General features: G+C 45.3%; 1 protein-coding gene across 1 annotated transcript in view; it reads left to right on the forward strand.

The window, feature by feature from the left end:
- The window catches only part of EXOSC3 (exosome component 3), a 54,513-nt gene that overhangs the window by 22,727 nt on the left and 12,640 nt on the right, over positions 1 to 19,146 (forward strand). The window contains exons 3-4 of the mRNA XM_030192104.1: positions 5,792 to 5,941; positions 12,441 to 12,592. Coding sequence (XP_030047964.1) covers positions 5,792 to 5,941; positions 12,441 to 12,592 — 302 coding nt within the window. The remainder of the gene's footprint in view (positions 1 to 5,791; positions 5,942 to 12,440; positions 12,593 to 19,146) is intronic.

The raw sequence follows: 19,146 nt of genomic DNA on the forward strand, positions 1-19,146 counted from the left end.
CGTCTCTCCTTTTCATCTTTTGTGCGGGAAATGTCTAGGGACATTCCCTTTCTCATGGAGGCTGTGGATGTGCCCAGGGCTGAGATGTTCTAGGTCCTGGATTATCCTTCTCCGCCAAAAGAGGTTGCAACGACCCCCCTGCACAATACACTCAGGGAAGTGATGTTGCGGAATTGGTTTTGCCCTCTATCTAATTCAGTTGTCAACAAGCAGTCCGAGTCCCAGTACAGAGTCCATGGTGAGCCTGTGATGGTGAAGGCCCAACTTCCTCACGATTCCATGGTGGTGGACTCTGCTCTCAGAAGATCCAAGAGTACTAGGGACTATGCTTCGGCGCCCCCGGACAGAGAGTCTAGGACCTTGGATTCTTGTGGGAGGCGTACGTATCAGGCCGGAACGCTTGCGACCAAGATTCAAACATACCAGCTGTACACCAGCATCCACTTACGGAACTCGATAAAGCAACTGTCCAGTTTGGTTGAAGCTCTTCCTCCTGAGCTTGCCGAGCCTTTTCACCAGGTGGTCAGGCAGCAGAAGGCGTGTCGCAAATTCCTGGCCAGGAGAGCTTTTGATTCCTTTTGATGCGGCATCCTGGGCGGCTGCTCAAGGTATCATGATGCGCAGACTCTCCTGGCTGCGTGTCTCAGACCTGGATCAGAAGACCCAGCACCGTATGGTGGATGTTCCTCACCGGGGGGACAATCTTTTTGGAGAGAAGGTTGAGGATATGGTTGATTCCCTCAAGAAGCACCATGATGCTATGGACTCTCTCGCCCGCCGGACGCTTTCTGCTACTACCTCCTCCTCTAGGAGGATTTTTGGAGGGAGGAGGAGGGCTCCCTATTCCTCCAATAGGCGTAGGTACACTCCTGCTTCTCGACAGCCTGTTCAGGCTCACCCCCAGCAGGCCCCTCTCGTCAGCGGCGTGTGCCTCAGGCCCCTCCGGCTCCCCAGCAAAAGCAAGGGACAAGCTTTTGACTGGCTCCAGAGCAGCATAGCCGACATAAAGTGTCTGTACCGGACGATCTTCCTGTCGGAGGGGGGCTTATATTTTTTCACCAAAGGTGACCTCTCATAACCTCCGACAGGTGGGTTTTACAAATAGTCCAGTCCTGATACGCCCTCAATCTGGAATCAAAGCCTTCAAATTGTCCTCCGGGAGCTCAATTTTTCAGTTCCCGCCACAAGTAGGTACTTGCAGAGGAACTCTCCGCCCTTCTCAGCGCCAATGTGGTCGAGCCTGTTCCACCCGGGCAAGAAGGGCTGGGATTCTATTCCAGGTACTTACTTGTAGAAAAGAAAACAGGGGGGATGCGTCCCATCCTAGACCTAAGGGCCCTGAACAAATATCTGGTCCGACTCCGAGAAAAGTTCAGGATGCTTTCCCTGGGCACCGTTCTTCCAATGATTCAGGAAAACGATTGGCTATGCTCTCTGGACTTAAAGGATGCCTACACTCACATTTCGGTGCTCCCAACTCACAGGCAGTACCTTCGATTTTGTCTGGGAACTCAGCACTTTCAGTACTACGTGCTGCCCTTTGGTCTCGCCTCTGCACCCAGAGTCTTCACAAAGTTCTTGGCAGTGGTCGCAGCATCGCTACGCAGACTTGGGAGTACATGTGTTCCCCTATTTCGACGATTGGCTGGTGAAGAGCACCTCGGAGGCAGGAGCTCTACGATCCATGCAGATCACTATTCAATTGCTCGAACTACTGGGGTTTATCATCAATTATCTCAAGTCCCACCTGGTTCCTGTACAGAAATTGGAATTCATAGGAGCTCTGTTGAACACACAGACGTCGCGAGCTTATCTTCCCCAGGCACGGGCGGACAACCTTCTTGCCCTCGTGTCCTCGGCTCGAGCATCCCAACAGATCACAGCTCAGCAGATGTTGAGACTTCTGGGCCACTTGGCCTCCACAGTTTATGTGACTCCCATGGCACGTCTACACATGAGATCAGCACAGTGGACCCTAGCTTCCCAGTGGTGTCAAGCTGCGGGGGATCTAGAGGATGTCATCCATCTTCCCACTGAATTTTGCAATTACCTTCACTGGTGGACCATTTGCTCCAATCTGACCTTGGGACGCCCATTCCAAATTCCTCAGCTGCAAAAAGTGCTGATGATGGATGCATCCCTCCTCGGGTGGGGAGCTTATGTGGATGGGCTCCACACTCAAGGAGTTTAGTCCTTCCAGGAAACGCATCTTGAGATCAACCTCTTGGAATTGCGAGCGATCTGGAATGCTCTAAAGACTTCCAGAGATCGGCTGTCCAACCAAGTTATCCTAATTCAGACAATCAGGTTGCTATGTATTACACCAAGAAGCAGGGGGGCACCGGATCTCGCCCTCTGTGTCAGGAAGCCATCAGGATGTGGCTTTGGGCGACTCAGCAAGGTATGCTTCTCCAAGCCACATATCTGGCTGGCGTAAACAACGGCCTGGCCGACAGGTTGAGCAGGATCATGCAACCTCACGAGTGGTCTCTGAACATGGATGTTGTCCTCAAGATCTTTCGAGCGTGGGGCACCCCCTCGGTGGATCTTTTTGCCACTCAGTACAATCACAAAGTTCCTCAATTCTGTTCCAGGCCCACTGCAGGCTAGCGTCAGATGCCTTTCTCCTTCATTGGGGAACGGGTCTCCTGTATGCTTATCCTCCCATTCCTTTGGTGGGGAAGACTCTGCTGAAACTCAGCCAAGACCGCTGAACCATGATTCTGATAGCGCCTTTTTGGCCTCGTAAGATTTGGTTCCCTCTTCTTCTTGACTTGTCCTCCGAAGAACCGTGGAGATTGGGCTGTTTTCCGACCCTCATCACTCAGAACGAGGGGGCGCTTCTACATCCCAGCCTCCAGTCTCTGGATCTCATGGCTTGGATGTTGAGAGCTTAGAATTCGCCTGATTGGGTCTTTCTGAGGGTGTCTCCTGAGTCTTCTTGCTTCCAGGAAAGATTCCACGAAAAGGAGTTATGGGGTTTAAATGGAGGAGGTTTGCCATCTGGTGTGACAGCAAGGCCCTAGACCCTTTCACTTGTCCTACACGGTCCCAGCTTGAGTACCTTCTACACTTGTCGGAGTCTGGTCTTAAGACTAACTCAGTAAGAGTTCACCTTAGTGCAATCAGTGCTTATCATCACCGTGTAGAAGGTCAGCCTATCTCTGGACAGCCTTTAGTTGTTCGCTTTATGAGAGGTTTGCTTTTGTCAAAGCCCCCTGTCAAACCTCCACCAGTGTCATGGGATCTCAACGTCGTTCTCACCCAGCTGATGAAACCTCCTTTTGAGCCACTGAATTCCTGCCATCTGAAGTACTTGACCTGGAAGATCATTTTCTTGGTGGCTGTTACTTCAGCTCGTAGAGTCAGTGAGCTCCAAGCCCTGGTAGTTCATGCTCCCTACATTAAATTTCATCATAACAGGGTACTCCGCACTCATCCTAAGTTCCTGCCGAAGGTGGTGTGTCGGAGTTCCATCTGAACCAGTCAATTGTCTTGCCAACATTTTTCCCCGTCCACATACCCACCCTGGTGAGGACAAGTTGCATACCTTGGACTGTAAGAGAGCATTGGCCTTTTACATAAAGCGGACTAAGCCCTATAGACAGTCTGCCCAGTTATTTGTTTCTTTTGATCCCAACAGGATGGGGGTTGCCATCCGAAAACACACAATCTCCAATTGGCTAGCAGATTGCATTTCTTTCACTTACGCCCAAGCTGGGCTGACTTTAGAGGGCCATGTCACGGGTCATAATGTCAGAGCCATGGCTGCGTCAGTGGCTCATCTGAAGTCAGAGATTTGCAAGGCTGTGACGTGGTCATCAATCCACACATTCACATCTCACTACTGCCTACAACAGGATACCCGACGCGACAGTCGGTTTGGGCAGTCGGTGCTACAGAATCTCTTTGGGGTTTACAATTCAACTCCACCCTCCTAGGCCCATTTCTATTCTGTTCCAGGCTGCACTCTCACTTAGTTGTATTTGTTTTTAGGTCAATTTCAGTTATGTCCTCGCCGTTGCGAGGCCCAATTGACCATTGTTCATTGTTTTGAGTGAGCCTGGATTCTAGGGATACCCCATGCGTGATGATGTCCAGCCTGCTTGTCCTCGGAGAAAGCGAAGATACTTACCTGTAGCAGGTATTCTCCGAGGACAGCAGGCTGGACATCAACACAACCCTCCCTCCTCCCCTTTGGAGTTGTTCTCTTTCTCTTGCTTGTTATATAACTGAGGGAAGCGCGCGGGCGGGAAGTCACTCGCGCATGCGCGGTGCGTTGTCCCCGCACCCGTCGCGCTGCTTCTAGAAGCTTTAAAATTTTTTGCTTAAAATTGCGGAGCTCCTGTGCCGTCGCGGACGACGACCCATACGTCATGATGTCCAGCCTGCTGTCCTCGGAGAATACCTGCTACAGGTAAGTATCTTCGCTTTGAATGCAATACAGAGGGTGAGGTTGCACCATGGAGCGATAGACATTATTTTCTTGGTCTTATCCCTTTCCTAATAATTCCTAGCATCCTGTTTGATGTTTTGGCCGCTGCCATATACTGGGCAGAAGATTTCAGGGTATCGTCTACAATGACACCTAGATCTTTTTCTTGAGTGCTGACTCCTAAGGTGAACACTAGCATCAGGTAACTATGATTTGGATTATTCTTCCCAATGTGCATCAGTTTGCATTTGTCCACATTAAATTTCATCTTCCATTTGGATGCCCAGTTTCCTAAGGCCTTCCTGTAATTTTTCACAGTCTGCAGGTGTTTTGATAACTTTGAATAGTTTAGTGTCAGTTCAGTCACCTCACTTGAGGATCCAATTTCTAAATCGTTTATAAATATGTTAAATATCATTGGCCCCAGTGCAGATCCCTGTGCCACTTCACTATTCACCCTCCTCCACTGAGAAAAATGTCCATTTAACCCTATCCTATGTTTTCTGTCCGATAACCAATTCCTAATCCACAGAAGGACATTGCCTTTTATCCCATTTCTTCCACCTCTGCCAGCTTAGACCTGACTGTGTGTATGAACTGTGTGGGGCTGTATGAAGGCCCACACAGTTCATATACACTGTTGGATCTAAGCTGGCAGAGGAGAAGTGTCCTGTTGTGTAGTGGTTTAGTTCCTTTCTTGCCACGCAATCTCTGCGGGTGAGGAGGAGAGAACAGCTAATGCTGGCAGGTTCATAGAATTCTGCACAGCAGGTTCAAAATATGTGTGTTCTGAGGGTTGGGGAATTCTGCACCAATTCTGTGCTGCATAGTTGCACAGAATTTCCCCAGGAGTAAAAAATCCAACTCAGGATTCAAAGGTAGATCTCAATAGGTTTCAGTGAAAACAGTCACTCCACCAGCTCTCCAATGGTCTAATGGGCAAGGTATGCCCTGCAGCTGTCCACAGTTGGTAGGGCTAGCTTTTTAGGTGTTTTGTTCACTTACAAATGATATCGCCAGCAGCATCCGTTTCTGTCAGCTCCCTCTAATGCCAATAATTGGGCATAACAGAACTGGGTCACCGCCACTTGCCTCTACACCACCAGGCTCTCTCCTTTCTTATAAGGTGCTTTCATTAGGTTTTATAGCTTGAGGAAGTGATCATTATAGTCCTAAAAGGTATGCATAATTAAGGTTGATATATTTTCTTTTGATGCATCAAATGGTTCTTAATTTTTATTCAAACCACAAAATTTGTGTACTAAAATTTCTTGCCTTCTTATTAGTTTATTTTGGGAATATTTTCTCCACACTCTTAGTTGTATTTTCTCTCTGCTTTGCTCTTTTCTCTTGCAGTATGTGCCGGTGAAGGGTGACCATGTGATAGGTATAGTGACAGCAAAATCAGGTGATGTTTTCAAAGTAGATGTTGGAGGAAGTGAGCAGGCCTCTTTGTCATACTTGGCTTTTGAAGGTGCAACCAAAAGAAACAGACCAAATGTGCAGGCAAGTGTTTTTTCTTGTGTGAGTACCTGCTGTCATAATTTCTAATTGAAATGAAAGTGCTACCAGCATTCACACATTACACAGAGATAGATATCTGACTGCATGTTGAACCTGGAGTCTTTTTATCATTTGACTACCTCTTAATAGTGGTCAGATCTTAGGAGAGGATCTTCAGAGGTCCGGCAAGGCTCTCCTCTATCACCAAGTATGTCCCTTCAGTCATCATGCGGATCGATTCATTCTCAGGGAGTTAGAAACAGTTTTAGTATGCTGATGACATAGAGGCAGTTCTAGTGATATCTGAACTCTGTGTTGCTTTAAAAAGCCGACAGCATTGGTTAAACTTATACTGGAATATTCAGCACCAGCTATTCGCTGAATGACTATTTGGGCAAGTTGGGGGTGGGGAGGGTTACTAAGTGGCGGTAAGCCTAACACAGGCGTACTGCTGGGATACCTCAGCCCAGCGGTAGTTCTCACTCCCAGCATGTGCCATTTCTGACGGTACAAAAAATGTGTATTTTTGTAATGCAGGTGTTTACCCAGCAGTAATCGGGCAGTGCCACACGTTGCCTGGTTACCGCCAGGTTAGCACAGGAGCCCTTACCACTAACTCAATGGGTAGTAGTAAGTGCACCCTCCCAAAATGGCCATGCGGCAAGTGCTTCACTTGCCACATGGCCGTTACGTTAAAACAAAACAAAACAGCCTTTTACCTGCTGCAGTAAAAAGGGACCTCGGCGAGCGTCAGAAACACACGCTGACTCCAGCGCAGGCTTCCTTTTTGCTGCAGCTTAGTGAAAGAACCCCTGGGGTAGCAAACCAGCTGTCCTAACTTGCCTGGATAGTTGTACGGGTACTGTTGCTGGATACTTGGGGACTGTCTGTATGTCACCACAGTCTTAATGTGCCAGGATCGACCTGGTACTATCTGGTTAGTGCCAGGGTGGTCAGTAGAGGTTTTTAGCCACATAATCTGGATAATTCTGCTGAAATTTGGGCATGGCCCCATCACCTTATCCTGATAAGTGCCGTTGACTATCAGGGCCAGCATCTTCAATTTAATTCTTCTGGACAGCATACCTTTGATTAAGTGGTTGTTTTAATGTGATCAAAAGCTAGATGCAATCCAATTCACTAAAAATTAATGGGGAAAAAAATCAGTGATCATTTCCAGAGCTGCCAAGTTGCTCATTTCAGGAGGGATACTTTTTGGGTGGTCCTGGTTTTAAACATCTGAATTATTGTAGCACTGAGTATTTTGGCCTTACAAACAAGTTATTTTAAAATTTTGGTTAACAGTTTTTAAGATAATCTGGGGTATGGCTTCAGTATGTTTTTCTCGTTCGGCAGTTAGCACAGAACATAACAGTCTCGAGATCAACAAAGTCACAGTCACATGTTTAGCTTTTGATATTGTTACATCCTCTGCCAATGACAGCCCATAGTTACAAACCCTTCTCTGAAATAGCCTCATCTTTATAAGATTTTAAAGGTAATAAAACATGGAAAAGAAAATATACCTTTTTTATTGGACATAACAATACATTTCTTGATTAGCTTTCGAAGGTGGCCTTTCTTCGTCAGATCGGAAATAAGCAAATGTTGGTAGATGACAGTATATATGAGTGAAACATCAAAGCATTTCAGTGACATTCTAACAGGATGGGGATGGATAGGTGAGAGTCAGGGAGACAGGAAGGTGACAGAGCAATACAATTTACAAAGCAATACAATTTTATGCTTTATAAGGGGCTAGGAAACTCAGATCTTTGTTAAGTCCTGTCTGGTGGGTGTCAAAATATTTGCTCATTCTGACTTCAAAGGTCTTACGTTCCTGTATTGTTTTAAAGTTCCCTTTTAGGATTCTTACCATGAAATCACTGGTACATATTTCACAGGACCCCACGGTCATTCACAAAGGAAAACATATTCAACATTATGGAATCTTTCACGTGCTCATCTTCCAATGTGGTATATATCATTCAGTGTAAAAAAATGCAACAAATGCTGCTACATTGGAGAAACAAGTCAGAAGCTAAAGAAGAGATTTAATTTACATAGACACTATATGAAAAATGCTAGTACCAATAAAGATGTCACGCCAGTGGGGCAGCACTTTACAAAACCAGAACACTGTACCAGTGATTTCATGGTAAGAATCCTAAAAGGGAACTTTAAAACAATACAGGAACGTAAGACCTTTGAAGTCAGAATGATCAAATATTTTGACACCCACCAGACAGGACTTAACAAAGATCTGGGTTTTCTAGCCCATTATAAAGCATAAAATTGTATTGCTTTGTAAATTGTATTGCTCTGTCACCTTCCTGTCTCCCTCTCACCTACCCCCCCATCCTGTTAGACTGTCACTGAAATGTTTTGATGTTTCACTCATATATACTGTCATCTACCAAACATTTGCTTATTTCCGATCTGATGAAGAAGGGCAACCTTCGAAAGCTAATCAAGAAATGTATTAAGTTTATGTCCAATAAAAAAGGTGTCATCTTATTTTCTTTTCCATGTTTTATTTTGTTTTGTTTCTATTGATTACCTATAAAAGTGGACTAACACGGCTACCACACCTCTGTACTATAAGATTTTAAAAATAGAGCCCAGAAACCCCCCTTCCTTAGACAACAGTTACAATTCCCTCACTCTCTGGTTACCTGCATAGCTCTCTACAAACTGGGACCACGTTTCCTCACATTGTCTACTTCTCCATCTTCTCCTTTGGCGTTAATTTTTACATATTGTAAGTGTCCTGCATCATGGCTCCAATGTGATGTCTGTGTTTCGATCCACGTTTTGGCAAAGTCTCTTCAATAACAGAATAGTTTGAGTACATTGGTTTAAATTATGATCTACTAGACTAGGGGACAGACTCTTGTAGGAAAAGCTCTAGTTCCTTGAAATCAGTCGCAGATTCTTTGTTTACAATCAAACTGTCTTGTTTATCTCTCAAGCCCTGGTTATTTTCTATAATTGGAGAATAATCTTTTATGATGTGAATTTATTAGGAATATAATTTGTCAAATTATTTTCTTTTACAGAAGAACATAAAAATAGCCATACTAGGTCATACCAATGGTCCATCTAGTCCAGTATCCTATTTCTAACAGTGGCCAAGCCACGTCACAAGTACCTGACAGAATCCCAAATCATGGCAACATTCTATGCTACTAATCCCAGGGCAAGCATTAATGTTAGAAATTGAGTCAATATTCAGCTGGCATTGGTGAGTGTTTTGCTGACCACCGCTTGTATTATTCCCGGATATTGAGTGCCGGGCCATGTCTGGGCTTCAACATTGAATATCCGGTTTATGCAGAGCCGGCTAAGTCGATATTCAGTACTTAACTGGCCATGGCATAAAGATAGGACTATGCTTTATGCAGTCCTATTTATGCAGCCTGCCTGGCCGGTTAACTGCTGAATATTGGCACCTAAATGGCCAACTGATGACTCCACCCCCAGAACGCCCCCAAAATAGCCAGTTTTCACTTAGGCATTAACTGCTAATTCAGCAGCACTTAACCAGTTATCACCATTGAAAATTAGCAGATTGCCCCGAACAAGCGATTTAACTATTCAGCAGCCATTTATAGCCGGTTAAATTGTTTTGAATTTCGGCCCCACTTGCAATTTATATTATCAAAATGTATTGAAATTATGTACATAAGTAATGCCACATTGGGAAAAGACCAAGGGTCCATCGAGCCCAGCATCCTGTCCACGACAGCGGCCAATCCAGGCCAAGGGCACCTGGCGAGCTTCCCAAACGAACAAACAATTCTATACATGTTATTCCTGGAATTGTGGATTTTTCCCAAGTCCATTTAGTAGCAGTTTATGGACTTGTTCTTTAGGAAACCGTCTAACCCCTTTTTAAACTCTGCTAACCGCCTTCACCACGTTCTCCGGCAACAAATTCCAGAGTTTAATTATGTGTTGGGTGAGGAACAATTTTCTCCGATTTGTTTTAAATTTACTACACTGTAGTTTCATCACATGCCCCCTAGTCCTAGTATTTTTGGAAAGCGTGAACAGACGCTTCACATCCACCTGTTCCACTCCACTCGTTATTTTATATACCTCTATCATGTCTCCCCTCAGCCGTCTCTTCTCCAAGCTGAAAAGCCCCAGCCTCCTTAGCTTTTCTTCATAGGGAAGTCGTCCCATCCCCGCTATCATTTTAGTCGCCCTTCGCTGCACGTTTTCCAATTCCACTATATCTTTCTTGAGATGCGGCGACCAGAAATGAACACAATACTCAAGGTTCGGTTGCACCATGGAGCGATACAACGGCATTATAACATCCTCACATCTGTTATCCATACCTTTCCTAATAGTACCCAACGTTTTATTCGCTTTCCTAGCCGCAGCAGCACACTGAGCAGAAGGTTTCAGTGTATTATCGACGACGACACCCAGATCCCTTTCTTGGTCCGTAACTCCTAACGTGGAATCTTGCATGCCATAGCTATAATTCGGGTTCTTTTTTCCCACATGCATCACCTTGCACTTGCTCACATTAAATGTCATCTGCCATTTAGTTGCCCGGTCTCCCAGTTTCGTAAGGTCCTTCTGTAATTTTTCACAATCCTGTTGCGAGTTAACGACTTTGAATAACTTTGTGTCATCAGCAAATTCAATTACCTCGCTAGTTACTCCCATCTCTAAATCATTTATAAATATATTAAAAAGCAGCGTTCCTAGCACAGACCCCTGAGGAACCCCACTAACTACCCTTCTCCATTGAGAATACTGCCCATTTAACCCCACTCTCTGTTTCCTATCCTTCAACCAGTTTTTAATCCACAATAGGACATTTCCTCCTATCCCATGACCCTCCAATTTCCTCTGTAGCCTTTCATGAGGTACCTTGTCAAACGCCTTTTGAAAATCCAGATACACAATATCAACCCCCTTTGTCCACATGTTTGTTTTCTCCTTCAAAGAATTGGTCAAGCAAGATTTCCCCACACAAAAGCCTTGCTGACTTGGTCTCAGTAATCCATGTCCTTGGATGTGCTCTGTAATTTTGTTTTTGATAATAGCCTCTACCATTTTCCCCGGCACCGACGTCAGACTCACCGGTCTATAATTTCCTGGATCTCCCCTGGAACCTTTTTTAAAAATGGGCGTTACATTGGCCACCCTCCAATCTTCCGGTACCACGCTCAGTTTTAAGGATAAATTGCATATCACTAACAGTAGCTCTGCAAGCTCATTTTTTAGTTCTATTAGTACTCTAGGATGAATACCATCCGGTCCAGGAGATTTGCTACTCTTCAGTTTGCTGAACTGCCCCATTACGTCCTCCAGGTTTACCGTGAAGTCAGTAAGTTTCTCCGACTCATCCGCTTGAAATACCATTTCCGACACCAGTATCTCACCCAAATCTTCCTCGGTGAAGACCGAAGCAAAGAATTCATTCAATCTCTCCGCTACGTCTTTATCTTCCTTGATCGCCCCTTTTACCCCTCTGTCATCCAGCGGCCCAACCGATTCTTTTGCCGGCTTCCTGCTTTTAATATACTGAAAAAAATTTTTACTTTGTTTTTTTGCCTCTAATGCTATCTTTTTTTCGTAATCCCTCTTGGCCTTCTTTATCTGCGCCTTGCATTTGCTTTGACACTCCTTATGCTGCTTCTTGTTATTTTCAGATGGTTCCTTCTTTCATTTTCTGAAGGTGTTTCTTTTAGCCCTAACAGCTTCCTTCACCTCACTTTTCAACCAGGCCGGCTGTCTTTTGGATGTCCGTCTTTCTTTTCTAATTTGCGGAATATGTCTGGGCCTCCAGGATGGTATTTTTGAACAGCGTCCATGCCTGTTGTACAGTTTTTACCCTCTCAGTTGCCCCCCTAAGTTTTTTTTTTTTAACCGTTCTTCTCATTTTATCATAGTCTCCTTTTTTAAAGTTAAACGCTAACGTATTTGACTTCCTGTGTATAGTTACTTCAAGGTTGATACCAAAATGGATCATATTATGATCACTGTTATCAAGCGGCCCCAGTACCATAACGTTCCTCACCAGATCATGTGCTCCACTAAGGACCAAGTCTAGAATTTTTCCTTCTCTCGTCGGCTCCTGCACCAGCTGCTCCATAAAGCTGTTGTACCTCTCTAGCGTGTCCCGATGTTACATTTACCCAGTCTATATTTGGATAATTGAAGTCACCCATTATTATCACATTGCCCATTTTGTTTGCGTCTCTGATTTCTTTTATCATTTCTGCGCCTACCTGCTCATCCTGCTCATGTAAGACAAAGCAGACTTATAAATGTCATAATTAAATTAATAACTGGTTGGCAATCGTTTTTTTGTGATCACTGATGAATGTTGGAAGCCACTCTGTCTGGAACTGAATCAGCAGGATAAATATAGTAAACTTCTCCACAGTGTGACACTGTAACCGTACCTGCAAAGTCTAATGTTGGGGTAGGCAAGGCATATGTTTTCTGTTACATTAAACAACATTTCTTGTTCTAGGTTGGAGATCTGGTTTATGGACAGTTTGTTGTTGCCAACAAAGATATGGAGCCTGAGCTGGTCTGTATTGACAGCTGTGGAAGAGCTGTGGGCATGGGTGTGTTTGGACATGAAGGCCTCCTGTTTAAGGTGTCCTTGGGTTTAGTAAGAAAGTAAGTAAAGTCTTCATTGCCTGTCAACATTTCATATTCACAGCATGAACTGTAAACTGAGGCTCAAGCCCATTTTTTTTTTTACTTTCCAAGATTAACTTTAAGTTGAAAGCTATAAGCAGCCTGTCAGCAGAGATTTGTCTGTCAAACTTCTCCCTAGTAACTGTGTATTGAGTTTTGTGGAATAAGTTCCATCAGCAGCTCCGGTATAATCTATTAAGTGGTCCTTTGACAGGGCACTGAATACAGTGTTCTCCCCAAAAATGTTTGTTTCAACTATTTTATTGAAAATACAACAGGCTTTATTCACAGTCTTCAGTTACAACCAGGAATTCTTCTCCAAAGTAACAGTTCTATAGATTGGGTATATTCGCCTACCAAAATTTTATATCCCCCTCCCCAACCTAATGAACACATCCAGCCCGCCCCTAATACTAGGAAAGCTCCCCACCCTGCCTAAACCTCAGATACAAATGGAAGCACCTTCCCCGAGTCAACATCAACTTGCCTCAAGCAAGCATGTGTAACCTAAAGGTTGTTATGGTTCCTAATATTAATCAGGATGATAAGGGTGACTTACACACCAGAATCTATACACACATTCAGTCTTGTGATCCCCAGAACATTGAACAAAGTCAGTATCAACAAATATTCTAACTTCTGCCCCCTAAACTTCCCCCCTCCTCCACTCTCCCCCTACCTGCCATCTCCCCAGCCCATCCCCTACTACTGGATAAGGCACATTACCAACATTTGTCCAGACTCCCCTCTAATGGGTAATCACCAAACTGCGTCCTTTAGGCATCCACACTTGGGTGAACATTTTCTTTCTCTTAGGTGAAACCCTCGCTTCCCTTGCCTCCCAGGAGATGCACCTGATTCCGCCAATGCCAGTATGCTGGCGGCTCAGAGGAGATCCAGTATTGTAGAACACATTTCCGAGCCACCAAACTCAATTTCTCACACAGAAGACTGGGGTGACGGCCCAAAGAAGCAAAAGCACCTGGTTGATCCAGCAGGAATTGACCCTTTGTCCCCTGAATTGTCTCCCCAACAATACTATAACAAGCCTAACCAAAAATACTCTCACCTGCGACCAAAATTGTTTAATGGCTGGACCCGACCAAATCGCATGATAGAACGATTGGGAAGTAAATCCACATTTGACGCAAGCAGAATCCCTCCCACTCCCAATATATGCTAATTGAGCCTTGGTCATATAAGCTCGTAACACCACCCGGTAACTGCATTCCCGCAATCTCTCATCTGTTGTAATTCCGTGTATATTCCTCAATGTAACTGCCACATCCCAGGATCCAAGTTCCACCCCCAAGTCCTCCTCCCATCTAGCCTTCACAGCTGCATAAACTCTATTAAGCGTACGTCTAATGAATCCCTGAAACCAGGGACCATTCTTCCATGCATTCATCAAAAAAGGCCTGAATCTGTGCACCCAAATGAAATCTCAGAGCTACTTTATCTAGAGATCCTACATAATGTTTAACTTGCGCATATGCAAAATGATTCCCCCACGTGGGATCCACCTTTTCCTGTAACTGCTCAAACCTAGTCAGTTCCCCATCCTCATTCAGTAAATGCTCCAGTACGGAAAAACCTTTCCTCTCCCAAGTTAGAAAAGTCGAATTATCTAAGCCAGCCTCGAAAGCAATATTACCTCTAATTGAGATTTGATCTGAGATTGCCGGATTGCTCCCCCCACCCCAATCCATCTCACCCACCATTGACAGGTCTCCCTCAAAGATCAAAGCAGCACATTGCTTTGCAAATGTCTCGGCAGCTGGCCAGATGAAAGGTGTAGCAAGGAGAAAAAATTATATGGAGCCAAATATTCTCGTTCCAAATCTATAGGTATGTATTTGTGTGTCTGTCGAAACTAGTCTCCCAAACGGCGGAGGAGGCATGCGTGATTATAAAGAAACAAGTTAGGAAATCCAAACCCCCCCGATTCCAGCTGCCTTTCATAATTTCTTGAGCGATTTTTGGCTTTTTGCCTGCCCAACAAAAACGACTAAACAACCTGTTCACCAGCCTTAAATCCTTCTGCAGTAACCGAAGGGGTAACGTCTGTAGGACATAAAGCCATCTAGGAAAAATAACCATCTTGATCAAGTGTATCCTACCCCCCACCCCCCCCCCCCCAATGTCAAGGGGAGTCCCATCCAACCTTTCAGCTGTGTTTTGGTATGCTCTAATAGGGCCGAAACATTCAGGTGGTGCAGAGAAGAGTTGCCCATTGTGAGCCGAATAACCAAGTATTCGAAAGAGGTGTTTGCCAATTGCAGAGGAAAGTCTAGGCCCCAGGCAATTCCTGAGGCTGCTGATGAGGTTAGCGCTTCCGATTTGGCTAAATTAAGACAAAATCCTGCGTAATCCCCATATTCCCGAAACGCCTCCAAGAGGGCCTCTAAAGATTCCCTCAGGTCCGTAAGGTGCACCAACAGGTCATCTGCGAATGCTGTAACCTTAAGTGTCCAAGCCTAGCCAGAATCCCTTTATCAAGGGATTATCCATAATGTCCCTAATGAAAGGATCCAGTGACAGAATAAAAAGGAGCGGCAAAAGGGGACAACCTTGTCGTATTCCTCGTAAAATAGGAAAAAAACGAGATTCTATCCCATTAACCAAAATCGTCGCACTCAGATTCGAGTACAGGGCCTGAATAGCGGAAATAAACCTCCCTGAAAACCCGTAGCTCTCCAGCACTAAAAGAAATCCCAGTGCACCCGATCAAAGGCTTTCTTCACACTGAAACTTATAAGCAGCGACGGTAGCACATCTCAATGTCCCAATTCCAAAGTGGTTAAAAATGGAGCTTCTCCGTTAGCGCGTTTTTCTGGAGCAAGTGCCAGTGGTAGTGCATCCGTGTGCATACGTGCGTGTGGTTTCTGAGGGTGGTATACCCCAAAGATAGGTAGGTACCAGCACTCTTCGTTCTCTTTCAATGGTGGGGACAGCTCTGCGTGACCGTTGATGAGCATGTTCTGCATGAAAGTTATGAAATGCTGCCTCATCTCAGGCTTCCTCCTCAAGGTTTTCCTCAACGAGACAAGTTGGGAGAGAACATAACTTCTGTTGTTTGGGAGTCGAAACCTGAGTCTGCGGAATGGGAGGGGTGCCACCCAGCTGTTTGACTCATCGTTTCTAAGCTGTTTGTTCATAATGTTCAAGAATTCTTTATCTTTTATGGAGAAACCAGGTTTGTCATCATCTTTGGTGGTCTGGAACACTGAGCTTCCCAGATGTTGTCCTAAATCTGCTGCAGAGATGGTTTTATAAAGTGTCGAGACAACGCTCCTCTCTTTGTAAACAGGAGCCTCTTTGATAGTTAGGTGGTTGTTACATGTTTCAAACAGTGAAGTGTGCCCGTTTTCTAAAACATTGGTGAAGAGCACGTTGATATTTGCTTTTCTCGATTGGTTGAGGCAGACTTTGCTCACGATGGTCCACCCCAGGTCGAGACGTTGCGCATAAGGAGCACCACGTGGACCCTTGCACGATTCATGGACCTCCAGGAGTTCTGATGCGTCTCGGCCCAGCAAGATTTCAGCATCTGGATCTAAAGGTGCAAGTTGATTGGCTATGGGCCTCAGATGGGGGTGGTTACAAGCAACCTCTGGTGTAGGAATCTCATCCTTATCTGGAATCTGTTCACATTCAATTACTGCAGGTAATCGTGACTTGGTGCTTCCATTCATTATTCCTATCACAAAGCCACTTACTACCCTCCCCGACATTTGTGCAACTGCTGCACAAGTTTTGTTGCTATATTAGGAGTAGTCTTGCTGGATCTCAAACAGGTCGTAAAACTCTGACCTTGCAAGGGACCGGGTGCTCTGCTCATCTATGATGACGTACATTTTGATTGCCTTCTCAGGCCGCCCTTCAGGATACATTTTGGCCAGGCATATCCTGGTACAGGATCTACCTTCACGGCCTTTCCCACACACTGTTGTGCATTTCAGAGTGACTTGGAATGTCGTGTATTTCCCTCTTCCTTCTCCCCGCCATGATTCATCTCGGGGTTGGGACGTGGCTTTGCCCCTTCTGGGTGTAGGACATAGACGTGTTGGTCGCTACCACACTCTGTGCACTGGACAGGTACTCTGTAGTCTCTGGCGAAATGGTCTGAGGAAGAACAGCACATGTAAAAGAATCTATACCTTTTTAGTAATTCTTTAGGCTCCCTCAAAGGTTTCCCTATGAACCCTCGGCACTTTCTGAGAGGGTGAGGTGCTCTGTGTATAGGGCACTGTTCTTTGGGTTCCCCTACATTCTCTGTGGTGGATGAAGAATCAGTCAGTGTAGACATTGAGGCTGACACTTCTGTCTTATGTACAGATATAGGTTTTTTTGTACAGTTTAGCTGGTTTCCCTTCCAGGAACTGGCTTGATTCAGGTGGCTCAACCATGACCCAAGGATCATTTCTTCTTTTAGCTATGTCTCTAATGAACCTTGTGAAGATGTTAAAAGGAGGATATTTCCCTTGATTTTCTTGCTTGTATTGTGTGCCAACTACTGACCACTTCTCCCTTATGTCGTGTGGTAGCTTTACTAAGATGCTTTTGGTGCCCTGAGGTGTGTCTAGCTGGCTGAGGTTTGGAAAACTGTTCTCGACCTTGACTGCTTCCAGCTCGTGAAGGAGGTTTCCCAACTCTTGCAGCTTGTTGTTGTCTTTGCCTGATATCGTTGGGAATCTGTCCAGGAACAGTGAATTTTCTATGGCTTCTGGGCTGCCATAGTACTCTTCAAGTCTTTCCCACATCTCTTTTAACCTTTAGAAGGGTCATTCAAATATGAATGTTTCAATTCCTCTACTCGTGCGGCTGTTTCTTTCCCCAGCCAGTGTAGCATCATGTTCATCTCTTGTTTGGGAGTAAGCCTCATGCCCTTGATGGTGTCCTTGAAGTCTGATTTCCACGCCCTGTACGCTCAGGCCGGCCGTTGAACTGAGTAAAGCCCTGAGCCTCCCAGGTCCTTGCGTGCTAGATACCTTATTAGCTCGTCTCTTGTTGAGGTTTCAGTTTGAGCAGTTGAAGCCGCTGCGGGCTGGCTGGCCTTGTCTTCTGAGGGGATAGATGTGGAATACGACCATCCTGCTGGTTCTTGCTTGCATGAAGAGTGAATAGCTGGTGTTCCTCTGGGAAATGGTGACTCAAATTCTCCTTGCCTCCAGCTACTATGTGGCTCTGCAGCTTGTGGCTGCAGTGAGGTATCTGCTTCGTTAACCACTCTCAGGACATGAGCTGTAGATAGTGCGTCAGAGCGTGTAAGAGCATTTAGGTTGGTGGGAGGAAAGCTGGCTATCATGCCTTGTTGTACCTTGAGCTTTTTTTCCTCAGGTGGTATTCCCACCGATAAAGATGGTTTTGGCTCCTCAGCATCCGAGGACTCCCCTGAATTCAACTGTTCCAATGCCCTGGTAAATGGTGGAGAGTGTGTCAACACATAATCATTGGCTCTTAGGGCAGGGTCTTCAGAGACAAAGTAGCTAAGTCGTTTGTTTCCATCATTATGCCCCAAAGCGTCTTCAAAAACATTAGCCTTTGCTTCAAGCGCGGCAATTTCTTTGTCTTGCTGGAGCACCTCTATCATGATGTCCTACCTCTATCATGATGTCAAACTCAGCCTTTCGACGTGCTGCCTCCGTTTCCATTTCAGTTTTTGCACGTGCTGCCTGAGCTTCCTTTTCAGCTTTTGCACGTGCTGCCTGAGCTTCCATTTCAGCTTTTGCACGTGTTGCCTCAGCTTCTCTACACGCTGCCTCAGCTTTTGCACGTGCTGCCTCAGCTTCTCTTTCAGCGTTTGCATGTGCTGCCTGAGCTTCCAACTCGGCCCTTTGTACCTTCAGGGTGGTTTCTTTCTCACTATGGCCACGGCGAGTCTTGGCTATTTCCACCATAGCCCGTGCCTGCAGGGCTGCCGAGCTCGCTGCCGATTGGCTGGAGTGATTTGTTGCACTTGATCTGGAGGATCTTGAGCTTTTGGACATATGTTTAGATGAGTGAGAGTATACAGAGATACTATCTTGTGGATCTGCAATTACAATCTACTACTACTACTACTATTTATCATTTACAGCCTCAGCCACTTCCGCTTTTGATCTGTGGCTTCTTGAAGTTCCTTTTCTACAAAACTATGCTCAGTATTTGTCTCATCTAAGAACTGGCAGTACTCTGCTGACTTTTGCTGATAACATGCATAGCTGGTCTCTATTGATGACAAACAAGCGCCCTTATCTGCCCCTGCCTTTGAAGCACTAACTATGTTTTCTTCTACTTCTCTCCAGAGGTTGCTTAGCTTCTCTGAATACTTCTCCTGTGTTGCTTGATAACTTTCCAGGAATTTCTGGGTTAATTTGCGAATTCTTTTACCCTTGACTCTTTGTTGAGGCTGCTGTGGATGGCTATCTACTGAATCTGCGTCGCCCTCTAGCTGCTTCTGTGAATCTTGTGCAGGGAGTACTTTATCTGTTTAAGTCTGTGTGATGTTGAGCTCTGCCATCCTGTGATTGCTATATCAGTCTGTATTTAGT

The sequence above is a fragment of the Microcaecilia unicolor genome, chromosome 2 (genome assembly GCF_901765095.1).
Source record: "Microcaecilia unicolor chromosome 2, aMicUni1.1, whole genome shotgun sequence".
Lineage (NCBI taxonomy): Eukaryota > Metazoa > Chordata > Amphibia > Gymnophiona > Siphonopidae > Microcaecilia > Microcaecilia unicolor.